At 38.1% G+C, this 16216-nt stretch overlaps 1 protein-coding gene across 4 annotated transcripts in view; it reads right to left on the bottom strand.

Annotated features, from left to right (window-relative positions):
* KIF26B (kinesin family member 26B) overlaps positions 1-16216 on the bottom strand; it is a 305074-nt gene that overhangs the window by 165373 nt on the left and 123485 nt on the right. For all 4 annotated transcript variants that reach the window (XR_003993480.2, XR_003993481.2, XM_030499568.2 and 1 more), the window contains exon 4: positions 12272-12438. Coding sequence is in view for 2 of the 4 variants with exons in the window: in XM_030499568.2 (XP_030355428.1) it covers positions 12272-12438 (167 nt within the window). In the remaining 2 variants the exon portion in view is untranslated. The remainder of the gene's footprint in view (positions 1-12271; positions 12439-16216) is intronic.

The following is a 16216-nucleotide window of genomic DNA, read 5'->3' as shown; positions in this document are numbered from 1 at the left end:
TGTGTGCCCAGAGAAGCTACAAAAACAAACAAACAAAAACCCAACGAAGATTCCCACATCTTGTTGCCTAAAAAGACAAAAATTAAAATTGCAGATACTGGCAGTTAAAAAAACCCTAACAACTCACACACAAACAACTCTGATGTACATCTACAAAAAAACACAGCAAATGAAAGACTAAAAGACTTGGTTGTTAATCACTTCTAGCTAAATTAAGAAAGTAGATAGTTTACTGCTTTCTTCATGGCAATTTTTTCTTGAGGTTTGTTACTGCATTGCTGTCTGAAAGAGGAACAGAAATGTTATTCCTTGTTGCTGCACCTTCACACACAAGTGAGTATGTCTTACCAGATTGTTCATTGAGACGATTATGACTCTCTAATTTAACTTCCCGCATAGCAAAAGCAATAGATCTTCCCTACATTAAATCTCTTAAAGCCCCCAAAACTGTGGTTAATGACTACCTTTTTTGTTCAAATATCAATTTTAATTTAAAAAACAGACACTAAAAGAGAAATCTCTGCTACTCTTCTTTATTTCAGCAGGTCATTGCCCTTTTCTAAGCATGCTTCCTAAACATGCACATTTCATTATGATTCTGAGTTTGTCTAGATCAACTTCCTGCCGTTACATCTTGACATGCTTTTGTCTGCTAGACTGGAGTCCTCTAGTATCACGTTTCTGCTCCCTGCAGAGGTTCCCTGCACATTGTCAACACATCGCTCTCTAAATCTGTTTGATAAACTAAAGTCAAGCTGTTGGAAGGCAGTTTTCCAAACTTTTAACCATCTTAGTGTCTCTTCTTTAAGGCTTCTCCATTTTTTCAGCACCTTTCTTGACTGTGGACATCAGAACTAGACAGAATATTCCAGCAGTGGCCATATCTATTCCTAATGCAGAGTTAAACTAACTTCCCAGTCTCTCTCTTCATATGTTCTTATTCTTAAAACTATTCAAGAGTTTAATTAGTCCTCCTTGACCAGAGTATCCCACTGTGTACTCATATGCAACTAATTAAACATGACACACAGATCCTCGCCAGTAAGCACTTCTTAGTACATAAGATCCTAATCTGTAAGCATGGTTTACATTCTTTACTACTGGATTTATGACAGTACATTTGACATTGATGTGACACCTATCGTTGGCCCAGATGACTAAGCAATCTGTTACTAACAACCTTCCCAGCACCACCTGAAAGGTTTAACAATATTTTTCCAGTTAGTGCCCTATGGAATTACATATGTCTACAAAATCCCAACAGGAGCAGAATCATTTAGCATAATACATAATTCATCTAGTTTAGTCTATTTCATGCATACCCAATTTGTTTTGCATTGCTGTAAAGTATTAATCAAGAATTCACAGGGTGTTAACCCAAATAGCTCAGTGAAATTCACATAGATTGTATTGTATCAGTTGTACTTTATTAACTAAACATGTAATCACCTAAGGAAAAACATTTCAAGCCAGTATGACCAACATCTGTTTTCCATAATTCTAAACTCAATGGCAGTATTTTAATTTTTTTTTTTTTTTTTTTTTTTTTTTTTTTTTTTTTTTTAATTGTGTCCTATGGCAGATATTTTCCTGTTTACCCTGGATCATGTCATGTCCAGAATCGTTCCTGGAGACCTGGATCATTCCAAATAGTACCATATTAGCTCAAACGCAGAAACAGGCTTTGAACTTTCATACAGTGTTGATATGCTCCATCCTGGACAGGTTAGTAACTCAGCTTGCTTACAAATAGCTTGAACAAGAGACACAATGATGTCCAATTACTCTCTATGTACTATTTTGTTTCTAATGAAAGGCTGACTGATTTCTCCCTGCATTTGCATACAAAGAAGTATTCAGAAAAGAAACAATTTCTGCTAATATTGTCTCTACTGTGTTTGCCTAGATTTCCACAGTTTTCACTTATTTGTCATTCTTTCTCAGATTCAAAGAGATGGTTGCTGGAATTCTCACAACAGAGTAACTAGCTTGGCTCCTTTCTGCCATGACTGTTGAGATAATAAAACCAAAGTTTGCCTTACTAGTTATCAGCAGTAGTTTTTAGCCTGGTTATTCAAGGAAATGAGGATGACTAATACACAATACATGTGAATCTCTCAGACTACATCCTAAAAGGATTTGAAGCCATTGACCAATTTTAACCAACAGAATAGAGATCTTAAAGAAATTAAGTTTCTAGTGATTTCTTGAAAATAGACAGCTGAATAGAAGAGGCAGACTCTGTCAACACTTTAACTGAAGAAATCACTGACAATTCTTTATTAAACAACAGAAAATACACTTGTGTATAAAGCCTTTAGAATTCTGCAATCATAAGAAAACCTCTAAAGCTATACCACAAAGTCATGAAATCTCGAGAAATGCATTCACAGGGAAAATTGTTTCTGTTAGCTGCAATGTTCCTGTAATGACTTATTTCCTAAATGTGTACACTCATTTCTAGTTTTATCCTGCAAAAGGTCTGTCTCCTGAAAGGCAACTAGTAGTGTCAAATCAAGATGCATGGTAGAAAACTCAGGAGCCCCTGTCCTGCATGCCATTCATGCATGTAATCCTGAACTTGAGTTACTCAGAAGAGACCAAAACAATAGCTTGATTGAAACATGCCAACAGACAGGAGCTGTAAGATGGACATCAGGTTCAATGTACTGGTGAGCAAAGAGGTGAGGTTCTAATTCTCTATTTGCTACAATCCACCTACATGGATTGCATACAGGGGTACTGTGGTCTTATCATAGTTAATAACCACATCACTGGGATGCATATGTACGAGCCCAACATGTAGTTGTCTACCTAATGTTAAATTATCTGGCAATAAATAAATATTTCAATATTTAAATCCATTTTTTTGTCTGAGTTTTTATTCTATGAGTCAAAAAACTAAAATGGTCTGTAGCCATTGGTAACTGTAAGGAAAAGCCATTCAGCGGTTGAATAGATTGCTCTCAAGGTTAAGAAAACACTGAATCTTCGAGCAGGTGGTGGTGAACTCTACAGACAGGGTAAATCACAGCTGGAATTTTGAGGCTGCTGGGACAGCACTGTAACAGTACTTCTTGTAACAGGAAAGCAGTAATCAGAATAAAAAGTTTGCCACTCTAAACTTCCAGGTGTTTAGGAAAAAGTCTTGTTACTATGGATTTATGATCTGTTTGAGCGAAGGTTAGTTTGATGGTGTTAAAAACAGAGGGAAAAAACAACTGGTGGTGCATATAATTTTCTGCTATAGACAGTGCAACTACATCAATTCATCTTTCTCTCTCTGCAAGCCAAGATAGAGACACTATAAATCAGAACTCTTAGGTCAAGATTTAAGGGAAGCAAGAAATATGCAAAACAGTAAATCAACATCAGGTTGCCTATACTATAGTTGGCAGTCACAACTATACTACAAGTCAGAAGATTAATGCTGACCATTTTTACTTCCACTGCCCTGAGAGTAAAAGGCAAGATTAAACACCAGGAGTCTTTGGTAACAGGTGCTGAGGGATTACTGCATATGCTGCTAGCAGTTTTTTGTCTCAATGTACATGTCAGGTGCAGGGAAAGGCAGTGCTGAGGGAATGAACAGCCTCAGTTCCTTTTAATTTTTCCTAAATCAGCAGGGAACGAGGTGTTCATGTAGCAAGTACTCTGGCACTCCAAAAGCCCTCTTACAAATTATAAGGCCAAACCTATCCTTAGTTAGCGTCCCCCTTCGCTACCTATTGAAACCAGCAGGAAATCATAAAATGTGGCAAGAAGCAGAATAGAAGTTGCCTCTGTTTTAGCAGGTGTATGGAGAGCAGCAGGAGTTCAGCTTCCATACACCTAGGTACTTGTGTATTGAATGCTTGAAATCACTTAGGAGAATTAGGAATACAGCTCCATCAAAAATTGCCTCCTTCCTTAGCAAGCCACTAAAATAATCAGTGCCTCAGCACCATATCATCAGCATCCAATATTCTTCTCTGCAATGCAAAGCTTTTGTTGGTACACAACATCTAAGACATGAGAATCACAACACAAATGAGGCCAGCACACTCATTTACAGGTCTAAAGCTTATCTGTAATAGCAGCAATCAGTGAGGTACAAACAGAGAAAGCAAAATTTAAGCTATCACCTCAGAAGCATCCGACAAATGCCATTGCTAACAACAGAAGACAGAAGTCCCTTGGTTACCTACTTCTGCCTCCACAGAGGCTGCATAACACTTAGAACTTCTACAAAGCATGCAAACTGCATGCTCTATAGATTAAGTAGGTGTTTGCATTACTGGCCCTTTTCATTGTCATATAATCAGTTATTGATTCTAGGACCTGAGAGATAGAAAGTTTTTGCTTAGAAGTTAATGGAGTTACCATATATTTTCATGGAGTTGTACTTGAGAAAATAAGCAGACAGGGGAAAAAAAAGAGGGGAAAGCACATAAGCATATTGTATTCCTAGATGAATTTTTTAAATCTAAAAATTGGGCATAGCTGATCATATAAAAATTAATAGGGCAAATGAATTCTAGATGCAAGGTCACACACTTGTGTACTTAGCAAAGCACTCAAACATTTACAGAAAGAAAAAATTGTAACTAAACACAGGAATCAGAAAAACTCTAAGATTCTGGTTTTCAGGGAATATATATTAGAAACAATTAATATAATGAACTATACTTGAGACAAGATATCCATTTAAAAATAATCTCTTAGGCAGAAAAACCTTCATGGGATGTGTACTTTGCCTTACAGAATCAGATATTCGTAAGATGGAATTGGGGACTGCATCACAGAGAAACAACATAATGTCTCAAAACTTTCCAAAGAAAAAGAGAGGCAAATGGAGCTTTACTTAGAAAATTACCAACATTTCACAAGGCTGGTTACACAAGAAACTCCAAATCTTGATGACCATTTCGATAATGACATTATTCAGTGATTGCTATTACCACCAATACAAAACATACCATGTGGGGCAAGCGCAGACCAGAAAACACTTGCTGTGTGCAGTGCACAAAAACAGGTGTAGCATATTTCAATACAGATGTAACATCGAAATAACATACCTTCTGTAGATGGAATTTTAATTTCTCTGTTCAATGGTCAATACACTACTGCATAGTAATATTTTACTTTAACTTGTTTTAAATAATTATTTTTAAAACATGCTTAGTCCAGAAAACAGTATTTGTTAACTTCAGGTAAATGCCACTGTACATCTGAAGTGGATTACTTTTATACTAGGAACATGAGGAGGATTTACATCCTTTTTATCAGTTACGTGATTTGAGGCTAAGCAGATGGCATGCCCCTGCAAGTATAGTATTCTACAATAATCCAAGAGTAATTTAGCTTCTTTCTTTTTGTAGCTCCATGGATCGCTTTCAAATTCCTTTTTAAAAATCAGGGTCCATTATCCATATTTTAAGGTGTCAATAAAAGCTATTAATCTTCGGCCAACACATAGTGGATCTAATTGGCATGAAGGTTCAATTTCTGTTTCCAGCCCAACACCAAATTAAACATCACAACTACATTTCGAACCCAGGTCTAAAAGCACATATATTTTCTTAAGTCTTTGTTTAAATAATGGCAGTGTGCAAGTATCCAAAGATTCTGAGACCATGGTTTTGAACATGTACCCTACACGCTTCTTGTTAAAAATGGACCTAGTCTGGAACCTTGTTGCTAAACTTTTTTGTAATCAAAAGACATGAACTAATTCAAACAAAAGTGACACAGGTAATGTGTCAGCTTTGGGGAAAAAAAAAAAAAAAAATCACTGGAAATTGTTTGGGACCTAAGGTAGAATCACTATACAAAATTCGAGATCATTCAAATACCACTGCTTTCCCTTGTCCAGATGTGGCACTTAAGTCTTAATGTTTTTATTGTGTATCAGATCATTGCCTCCGCTACTAGACACTGGCTATTCTTACATGTAGCTTACACAGTCTTTCCTGCCAGGACATTTTTTGTGTGTTTACATTGAAACATAGAAAAAGAGTATCCTTTATGTGCCAACTGCCAGCCGCCTTTCACTTCAGAACAGTCAAGATTCCCTTTTAATTGGCATTTACTTTACACACATGAAAGAACACCAATAACATGAAGTATAAATGGCCTGTTAGGGTTTTCACAGCAATGGGGAGCACAGAAAAGCAGTGACTATGAACACAGACCTCCTACATTTCTGATGAAAGTGGAGCAAGTACGAAAAACCAGCCCCTGAAGTTATGCACTCAAACCTAGGAGCCAATTTTAAATATTTGTTTCATGGTCTTTCAGGTTGACTGAGATCATTGTGATTGAAATTTACCCTACTAGTCAGTCCCAAGACAGGCTTTGAAGGTAGAAATATTTATGAAAATCATTTACAGATATTTTAAAACTTGCTGCCAGCATTCCTACTGAAAGACAGTCTATGGATCTTTTATCTTAACATAGTTCTTTTTACATATTTCTTATACAGTATATGAGAAGGATGAAAGAAAAAAGTAGAAATTCTAATCAGAGTTGTTAATATATAGTTCTTCAAAATGTCTGAGAGACTGACCACAATTTAACCATTACATTTAGTTTGTTCACGTAATGAAAGAAAATCCTGTTAGGTTCTGCATACTTTAGACAGCAAGAAACCAAAATATGTTTTCACCTAAGTCTCAGAAAATAATTTTCTCTTCGGGTTGTTAAGGTCACCACTATTTGACACCAAGGACTGCTCAAGCAGTGCCTAAACCAGGCAACCACTGCATGGCTTGAAAGAGCAGATGGGTCCACCACTCTTCAGCATGAAGAAACACTGTTATCTGAGTCATGTATTTAAAACTATTCGAAACTTCAACAGAACTTTCTTCAGAAAGGCACAGAGCATGGGACAAGCAGTTTTCGCTCTCTAGCAATGTTCACAGGCTCTTTCCTGACAGCATCTCAGGCCTCAGCAGCACCAACACCCTGGGTATGCCAGCACAGCCTGCTGTGCACCTGCACAAGTTACAGGAGTATCAGAACAGATTAGTGACCTGGCTCCACATCTGCTAGTGTAATGCTTCAGCTACACCAATTACAGCTGGACTACTGACACAAAGCAAGTTCTTCTCCCATGGAGCTTCCCAAGAAAAGCTGGGCTCTGTGGTACAGGAATACCTATTTCAAACCATCTCCTTCTCTTCTAGCTGCTGCCTCTCTTATCTGGGTTTGTTGTGCAAGTTCCAACAAACCCTCTGTTGCAATACCAGGAAAAGTTAATTTTTGTGAACTTGTCCCAGACCTCTGAAAAATTCAAGCCAGGACCTTAAAATGGTATGATTATTACACAGTCTATAAGGAAAAGCCCTGGTGTTCCTAGATTCTAAGTCTTTGGTCTTCAACAGTTTTTCCTCATAAGCAGAAAGATGGTGCAGACTAACTCCTTCCTTTAAGTTTCAACAAAAATCACATAATATCAAGCCTCTAAGGAAGAACAGCAAACATCAAAAGTTATATGATAAGCTGATAGCTTACCATGTGTGTGCAAAAAACGGCAAGGCATGAGATTCTGGGGTCTCTAGAGTACTAAGTCATCAAAACAGCACATTGGCTTTAACACAAGGGTCCCACAAATAGTGTCCTCAGATACACTTTGTAGTTCATGCAATATGTACCACATTTTTAAAAAAGGTTCAGAAAGGATTCTCAGGAGTGGATGGGATATCTGTAGAGCATTCAGCAGTGTTTTGAACACAACATTCACAATACTCCTTGGCAGTAAGGCACTACCCTCACCTTCTCCTCTCCTAGCTGCAGAACCACACAGGGATGGGGAATGAGTGTAGAAAGGGTTACCAGCAGTTTTTCCAAGAATGGAGGCAACTGTAACTAGAGCTTAACCCACGTCAAGAAGCTACAAGTCGGTTATACATGAAGCTAAGGTTTTCTATTTGCCTGGTTTTCTTCCAGTTCCAGGAAACAGAACTGCGTTTCAAATTCTGTGTAACCAGTTGGGTTTTGCAGCTTATTCAAACATGAGCTGTTAAGCTGGTTTGTGGCTTCATACAGTTTAAATACAACAACCAAACTCCCCATAAAAAGTCTAGGGCCACCATATTGAAGGAAACCTTCAATCATCTTAAGTCACTATTAGACCTCCCTCCTTCAGTGGTCCACAATATCAAAATCATATTGTGTCTATATTTCACACCTTCCAGTACCTAAAGGGAGCCTACAAGAAGTCTGGAGAGGGACTTTTTACAAGGGCATGTAGTGATGGGACAAGAGGGAACGTCTTTAAATTGAAAGAGGGTAGATTTAAATTAGATATTAGGAAGAAGTTCTTTACTGTGAGGGTGGGCAACTGGAACAGGTTGCCCAGAGAAACTGTGGCTGCCCCATCCCTGGCAATGTTCAAGGCCATGCTGGATGGGCTATAAGCAATCTGGTCTAGTGGAAGGTGTCCCTGCCCATGGAAGGGGGTTGGAACTGGAAGAGCTTTAAGGTGCCTTCCAACCCAAACCTTTCTGCGATTCTATGATTTTCTCTCAAAATAAGTTTTCAAAATATCTGGACATTTCTGTGCTTCATTTGAAAATGGAGCCTTGCTACATCTTAAAACAGTAGCATTGTGTGGCCCTGCTTAGCATTTAAGCTGTTTAAAGACATGAAAAATGATCCCTGGAACAGATTTTTCAGTCTACTTTCAAGATTATCTATATTCCGTTTAGGCTCAATTCATCCAAATACAACTATATCTGATTTCAGACCAAGGTGGGCTTTTGTTCAAGATACACTGTTACACTTCCTGATCAACAACAGGAAACAACTTTGAAAACTACCATTTAAAAATATCTCCTTCTCAAAAACTTTTACCTTTTTTGAGGTCAAAAGTGAAATGGGCTTCTACATTCCTCCTTTCTCCTGACACAGTAAAATTTTTTCCTCTTCAAGAAAGCAACCTTACTGTGACACGGCAAACAAGGAACAGTACCAAGATCCCCAAAACCTTTAGGTATTATAAGGACAACTGAACAATCCTGACCAAGTTTTGTCTTTTAGTTCCCACACCATGCTACCACCCTTTGAGAGACTATTGAAACTCTACAGCCCAGGCACAACAGAGTTTTATTCAGAAGGGCTCAGATGGGAACAAGGTTAGTACAATACCCCTTGGCCTGCTAGAGCTTCACAGAGACTTCAGAGAGATAAGCGAAAGAAGGACACAAGGCAAAAGACTAATACACCTGAGACTGCAAGAGTCAAACAATATGCAATGCTTCTTATGACATACATCCAAACTGGAGGCAAACGTTAACTAATGTAAAAATCCTAAAATGCTCTGCAAATGATTCTTTTTGTGTAAAGACTCTTACCATTATGTCACATTCACTAAATGCATTCTTTTTATCACAAATGTGTACCAGTAACAAGCAAGATGATGCTAAATTAGCATGGACTGGTGGATATCTGAGACAAAAATGATTGATAGCCCCGAACAGAAAGGCAAATTTGGTGCTTGTCATTGAAAGTACAATCAATTGAATTCAGTTTCTGTGTCAGAATCACCATTAGAAATCCATTATTCATACCTGTACCATCTAATATTCATAAGCCTAGCAGGAGAGCACTTTGGACAGTTTTCAATGTTTGATCCTTTAAAGCATTCACATGCTGTCCCATGGGATCCTGACACATCATAAGTTCTCTTGCAGCGATATCCTGACAAATGACAACTCACAGAAGTTGTGTCCCTTTTAGCTGACTTGGAAGTCTGCCAGCTACAGATCATGAAACGTAACAGTCAAGTATTGAGACAACTGATAAGTCTCCTGGCTTTTCAAAAGATTAAGAGTCAGCGTGGCCTTCAGACACTTCTCCATGGCTCAGTGCCAGCTGTAGGCTAGTCAAGTAAGTGTCACTGTTGGACTGGCAGTGCCCGAGAACAGAAAAATTATGAGCTCCCAGTATTCCACTACTGGTGTTTCCCAAGTAATTACAACCACAAGTTCCCATGGATGCCTTGACATTTCCTCCACACTATAGCAATTTAGTTAATTGGGGTTTTTTCCTGGTGATGGATGACTTACATCTGAGCCTCGTCCGAGATTTGCTTTGCTTGTTAGGGAACACAGAATGAAATACTGTAGGATATTATTAAGATTTCAAAAGAATATTTTCTACTTCTAACTTCAGCTTTACATTAGCAAATTTCCCTGGCTGCATAATAATTTCTTACATACTGACCAATAAAACATCGTATGTGACACGCATTCAGAAAAAAACAGACGTAGCTGGTAGTCACCACTCCATGTGCCACATACAATCAGATAAAACAAAAGTTTAGAATTCATATGCCTGGTACGAATGACTGTTTCATGTTGTAAACAGCGTGCCATGTTACTGAGTTTGACAACCACTACCTTTTATTTTGTATTTTATAGTACATGTGGGTTTTTACAATTCTTACTTCAACTTTACAAAAATGCAAATAAACACATAACATGCAAAACAAAAATTAATGAGAAAGACACATTTTGAAAACAAGTTGCAGATTTTCTTGTCAAAAGGTCAAGCAGTGAACAACTGACTTGGATTTGCTGCTTGAACTGTCAGCAGATGACGTAACTTGAAGTCCAGAACAAAATTGACTTATGTAAGTGATGTTATTCTAATTATGCAATACTCCAAACTAAACCAGGCATTTTTGTCTTACTTATACAGTTTAAAAATAAACAGCCTAAACATGAGATCTCTGCTGGGCCAAGCATACCTAACAATTCACACCATCAGCTAGAAACTAACAGAGTTTTACTCAAAATGCTGTGATTTACACTAGGAGTTTTTAACAAATTTGTTTCCTACATTTCAGCGGAGTGTATGAAGAGCAAATGAACTCCCTCAACATACAACAGTGAAACAATGAAAAACTAATGAGCTAAGACATCTTTATAAATCAATTCATGCTCAAATATGTGCTAGTCCCAATCTGCACTCTAGTTAGATATTACCATATGAGTACATTCAGCAAATTTAATTTTAACTGCCTGCAGCAAATCAAGACCACAGTCATCATACATATTTGCTATTGCAACATCACATTGGTAAAGAAAAAATGGCACAGCTGCCCCAAACAATGTTCACTGGGTCTTCTAAAATCCTACTCTTAATACTTTTACAAGATTCACTTGCGTGACACTTATTGAACAGTCCTTATGTTTGTGAGGGAAAAACAGGAGAGGAAAAATCTTCTTTCCAGATTTACAGAGTCCAACACCTTTATAAGTTTTCCATTTACCTTTAAAATAAAATAGAATCATGTGGAATTACTAATAGCTGGCTCTCTCAAGGGCAGGAAGTTAATCTGAATATGCTTGAGGCATTCAGTCAAAAGTTCACTCCATGTTTTGAAATTCAGATCTGTCACTAAATTGGATTGGAAGTGCTGTAAAAATAGCTTATTCTCTTGTTATTTCATTATTTCCACAACTCTTCCCAAGTCAATCTTCTAGTTATTGAACAGCATTAGAAGACAAGGATAATTTCAACTTTTTCAGTTATGTAAGGATTCAACTGGGCTAAAAGGATTATGTCCTGCAAAGAGCATAATTCTGTGCAAAAAAATATTTCCTTGTTGATAAAGGATATTTGACTTATTAGCTGCTATGCCCATTTCACAAATTTTTACTGACAAATTAATAGTCATAAGAATTTTTTTTAATGAAACTTTATCTCATCGAAAATTTTTGAAACACTGGCTGAATATTCAATAGAAAGAGTGATCTGAATCGACACTCTCAGGTTGATTCAACAGCAGGACAGAAACTGACATCAGAAACCTTAGCTTTTCAGTCTGAAAGTGGAAATCTCCTTAGATGGAAATAAAATTCAGTAAAGAAGCCTGAAGGATGCCCACCAAACAGAACTATCCACCTTCAGTTAGCTCTGCAATTAATTACTTCTCTGAGAAAATTACTTGGATAGGCCCTTCTCATTCAGGGACACCCCCCCCCCCCCCCCAAAAAATATCACTAAATCATGTATTATTCTATGAGTGCAATCACATTTTAAACCAAATCAAGAATTAAAGAGCGATCTTACAGAAGAGGATAGAAGCATCATCCCCATCTTACAGACAAATGCATACAGGTTGATTAAACAACATTTTTATGGCCATTCTGCTAATTCCTGCAAGTTTGTGACCTATAGCCATGTTTCAACATGCGTGCTGTAGTTTGTCTTCACTAGAGAATCATCTCCTTTGAAGGACATTATGTTTCCAGAGAAGGAAAATCTGGTAAATCTCTCTTACCTGGCAAAAAATGATGCTGCCACCGAGGTGCCTGTGGATACTTCACTGGCAACATATGTGCTCTGGGAAGCAGGGAAGCTGTACAAGGAGGGTTTATCTGCATTGTAGCGGTTCAATGCTGCTTCAGTCAGGCCTTCTCGACTAGTCTCTGTCATAAGCTGAGATATCTGAAGACAGAAAAAAACAAAAGTGTCATCACCTAAAGCTCACTAGCTGACCCCTCCTCATCCAGAGGTGCCTCTGGCTTGCATATGGAGTAAGAGAGGCATTTCATTCACTACATCTTTGCTGCTCTGTGAACAAGTTTATTGCTTCTGTCATGCTAATCTACAGTACTTTGACTCAGCTCTAACCTTGCCTGCATTAAAACTAATGGGATAGGTTCATCCTGTTACTATTGTCTATAGCTTTCCATTCATATGGAAAAGAAATAGTAAACCATAATTCTTGCTCGGTTTTAACTCAGGGTACAAGGAAGACAGCTTATAAATGTGTAAGATATTTATATTTTACTTCAGGGAAAAAATACATTTGTTTGCCTTTGTAAAATAACGAAGCACTAGTGTATTAAGTACTTTTGTTGACCTTTCTTCAGAAAAGCCAGCATGCAGCATAGGAAGGAATCCCGTGAGATCCCAGACTATTTATCATCTCTCTGGAAAACTGGGATCATTACCACTCACCTTCACTGGTTTTCTGATAAGGTTTTAAACACCCCATGATTTCATTCTTCTGATGGCCCACTTAACATTCTTCCCCCTGTTAGGAAGTCTCATATCAGCCTTTCATTTTCTGGGAGAAGAAATGAAGTTCAACCAGACTTGACATAGCTCTCCTCAAATTAACTGAAAGACTTTACTGACTTCACCCAGAAAGCTGGGTTGGCCCTATTGAAACACCTCCTCAAAATTAAGCTTTCAGTTTCTTGACTATTACATCCGCATAAACTTACAGTGGTGTGATGTCACCTACTGTACTTCATGCAATTCCTAACAACTTCCCTTTCCTCCTTCTCTCATTTCAACCACAAATAGCTTTTCTTCACCTGTGCAGGTCACAGAATTGCAACACATGCCTAAAAAGAACACTCCCAAGTAATGGCTAGCAAGAGTCAAGGCATAGCTTCCTTTCTGCTGCAAAAAGTTGGCAAGAACCAGTCTCTCACCTGTTCAATTTCAGTTCTCATGCCTATCCTTATTACCACATTAACAACAGAACATCTTTGTGAGGCATTCCAAGAAAGTACTCAAGATCATCCTGTAGTTATTTTGCCGCTTAGGCTTGCTTTATTTCAGCCGTTAAACATTTCAGTTATTAAGGCAAAGTTGAGGACCTGTGATTTGTATGTAGGAGGGGAAAAGACATGTGATATGGCAACATTTTTTACACCAATTACCAAGCCACCTCTGTTTCTTTTATAGAGAATCGTTACCCATTCTACTATGGCTAAGAAGATAATCTAAGAGTTTATCGTAATTTTACAATTTTTTTTAGGCCAATCAGCTATAATACTTCAAGAACAGGAATGCTAAACTAGCCACTCTATTTCATGAGGAACCAGTAAAACTGTTGAAAGTGCCCCTACCATGTTAGTCACACACTGAGCCCTTCTAATTTACTCATTCACTACATTGAATGAGCAGTGCTTTCAGAACGCTGTAGTTGAAATTCTGGACTTAAATCACCTTATACTACTGTTAAACAGGAATTTAGGCTAGCTGCCAGGACACCTCCCTAAATTTCCAGCATGCAGGCAGGCAGACATTTGCTTTTCAGTATTCTGCTAACCTATGTATGTCCACTTGGGGCATCCAATACACTTGAATTCACTAAACAATAATTCCTCCAATTTTCTATCATTTTTACTAACTCAGCCATTTAGATTTGCAATGTACTGGCACAAGATTCTGCCCTATTCCCTCAAATTTGCCTGAGACCACTTTTATCATCTACCATGTTGGTAACTGCTAAGCAGACAGATTTAAAAAGCTCTCCCTTCAGACCAGAGTACACATACAAACCTAACCTCATCTTAGTCCACCCAATTCACACAGCTGAAATCAGGGATGGATCATCATTAATTGCTATGGCTGACAATGTAACCAGGAAGTGCTACTCACTTCCATGGCAACCTGACAGCGGTTTAGAAGTTGATGAGTTGACTTATCTCAACTGCAACCTCAGTTGCAATTATAACCTCCTTCTCTTCAGCAAAATAAAAATTTGCAGTTCCAAATACAAATTTCCACAGCCAGTGCAGCACAATTCTGTTGGTGTCAGCAGATCCCCTAAAGCTGCAAGATGGGGAGGCTTGAGGCATTTCAGCTGACTGCAAAACAGGAAAGGATATGCATGTCTCCGTGTTTGGGACATCCAGAAAACATTCACCATAACATGGGCACAAAAGCAGTAACTGAACAGTTTGTGTGATTAGAGACTCTCAGGTCACCCACACCCATATCCACAAGTCCTATTAATGTGAACACCACAGAGCAAAGAGAGCAATAAAAAGCCTCAAACTGACGGTGGGCATTGTGTGAAAGGTATCACTCTGAAGCTTCTTCAAAAGCTGATTAGATGCTTTGTTCATGAGTCTTTGAATAACTAATTCTTAAATAAAAGCACTCAATAATCAAATACTCACCAAAGAGACATGAGATTCTTTTAGAAAGTTATAAATATAAACCATTCCTCCCTCACCTATGCACTCAGAAAGAAATAGATTTTAGTCAGCAAATGGAATGTTAATGCTTTTTAATAAATGGGGGATGAAGATCTTATAAAGCCTGTATTTAGGTCAAATTTTCTTATAATAAAATGCAAAGGAACTGAAGAAGCAGCTGGAAATAACCAAACATATTTACAGATTCTGTATTTGTGGAGTACCACACTATCCATAGCACAGAGAGAAAAGAGAAATAAATAATTCTCACTTTGGGAATTGCATATACTATGAACAGATGCAGAATGGATTGTTTCTATATAAATGTAGGCTTTTCAGTAGTACTGCTGTTTTGTTGTGTGTCCTGCACAACAGTCCAAGTATTACGGGGATGGTCAGCTGCTCAAATTGCAAGCTGCAAAACATTCATACGGTACTGACTACCAGAGCCTGCTGGAGAGGCAGCAGCTCTCCCTCCTGCTCATTCACACAGCTTGCTTTGTTGCAGAAAACAGGAAGCTACTGTTGACATTGATATTGATGTATTATTTGTGAAATGCAGCATTCCAGTGCAAACAGCCACGTCGGAGGGCCCTCCGAGTTGCCCTGGATGGACACCCATAATGGGGTATGTTGGGCTTGTTAAGCACCTTCTTGATCCTGAGGGTCCAGGAAAATACTATGCATGCTTTCCTTACCCATGCTGGAACACCTCCTGGGCAAAAATCCATTTCTCAGTGTGAACTCTCTCATAACAAAATTCCCAGATGCACATACTGTCTGTTCTGATTTACAGTTTGCCTCAGCAGGGACACTTCTTACCTGACAGCATATCACAAGGTTACCAAAATGGGAACATACTTTATTTTACCTAACACAGATATAGACAAATTAAGACAAAATAAGAACTTGCTTAAGCCACAGTCCAGGATCAACTAATCCAGGAACAGTTTCCAGTTTTAGCACATGTCTGCTAATGTGGGGGTTTTGTCTCCAGAAGCAATGAAAGCTGAAATACTTCCCTGAATTTCAAACATTTTACTGTCACTTATCTGGGAAGCCTGCAACATCATTTGATGTTATACAGGTAAAAGCACAAAGAAGTACCTTGTGATACTGCAGCATCCGTAACATCAAGCAAAACATCAGGCTTTGCTTGAAAAAGTTCCTCAAGTCACTTTGTTGCTATCTTTTACTTACATCAAAGCAAGAACTGGACAACAAACGAGAACTTGATATTTAATTATGGAATTGTCTTTTGGTCATGCAGCCAGCAGAGATGA

The sequence above is a fragment of the Strigops habroptila genome, chromosome 10 (genome assembly GCF_004027225.2).
Source record: "Strigops habroptila isolate Jane chromosome 10, bStrHab1.2.pri, whole genome shotgun sequence".
Lineage (NCBI taxonomy): Eukaryota > Metazoa > Chordata > Aves > Psittaciformes > Psittacidae > Strigops > Strigops habroptila.
Note: the sequence above shows the minus strand (reverse complement) of the source record. Positions and strands in the feature narration are given on the sequence as shown.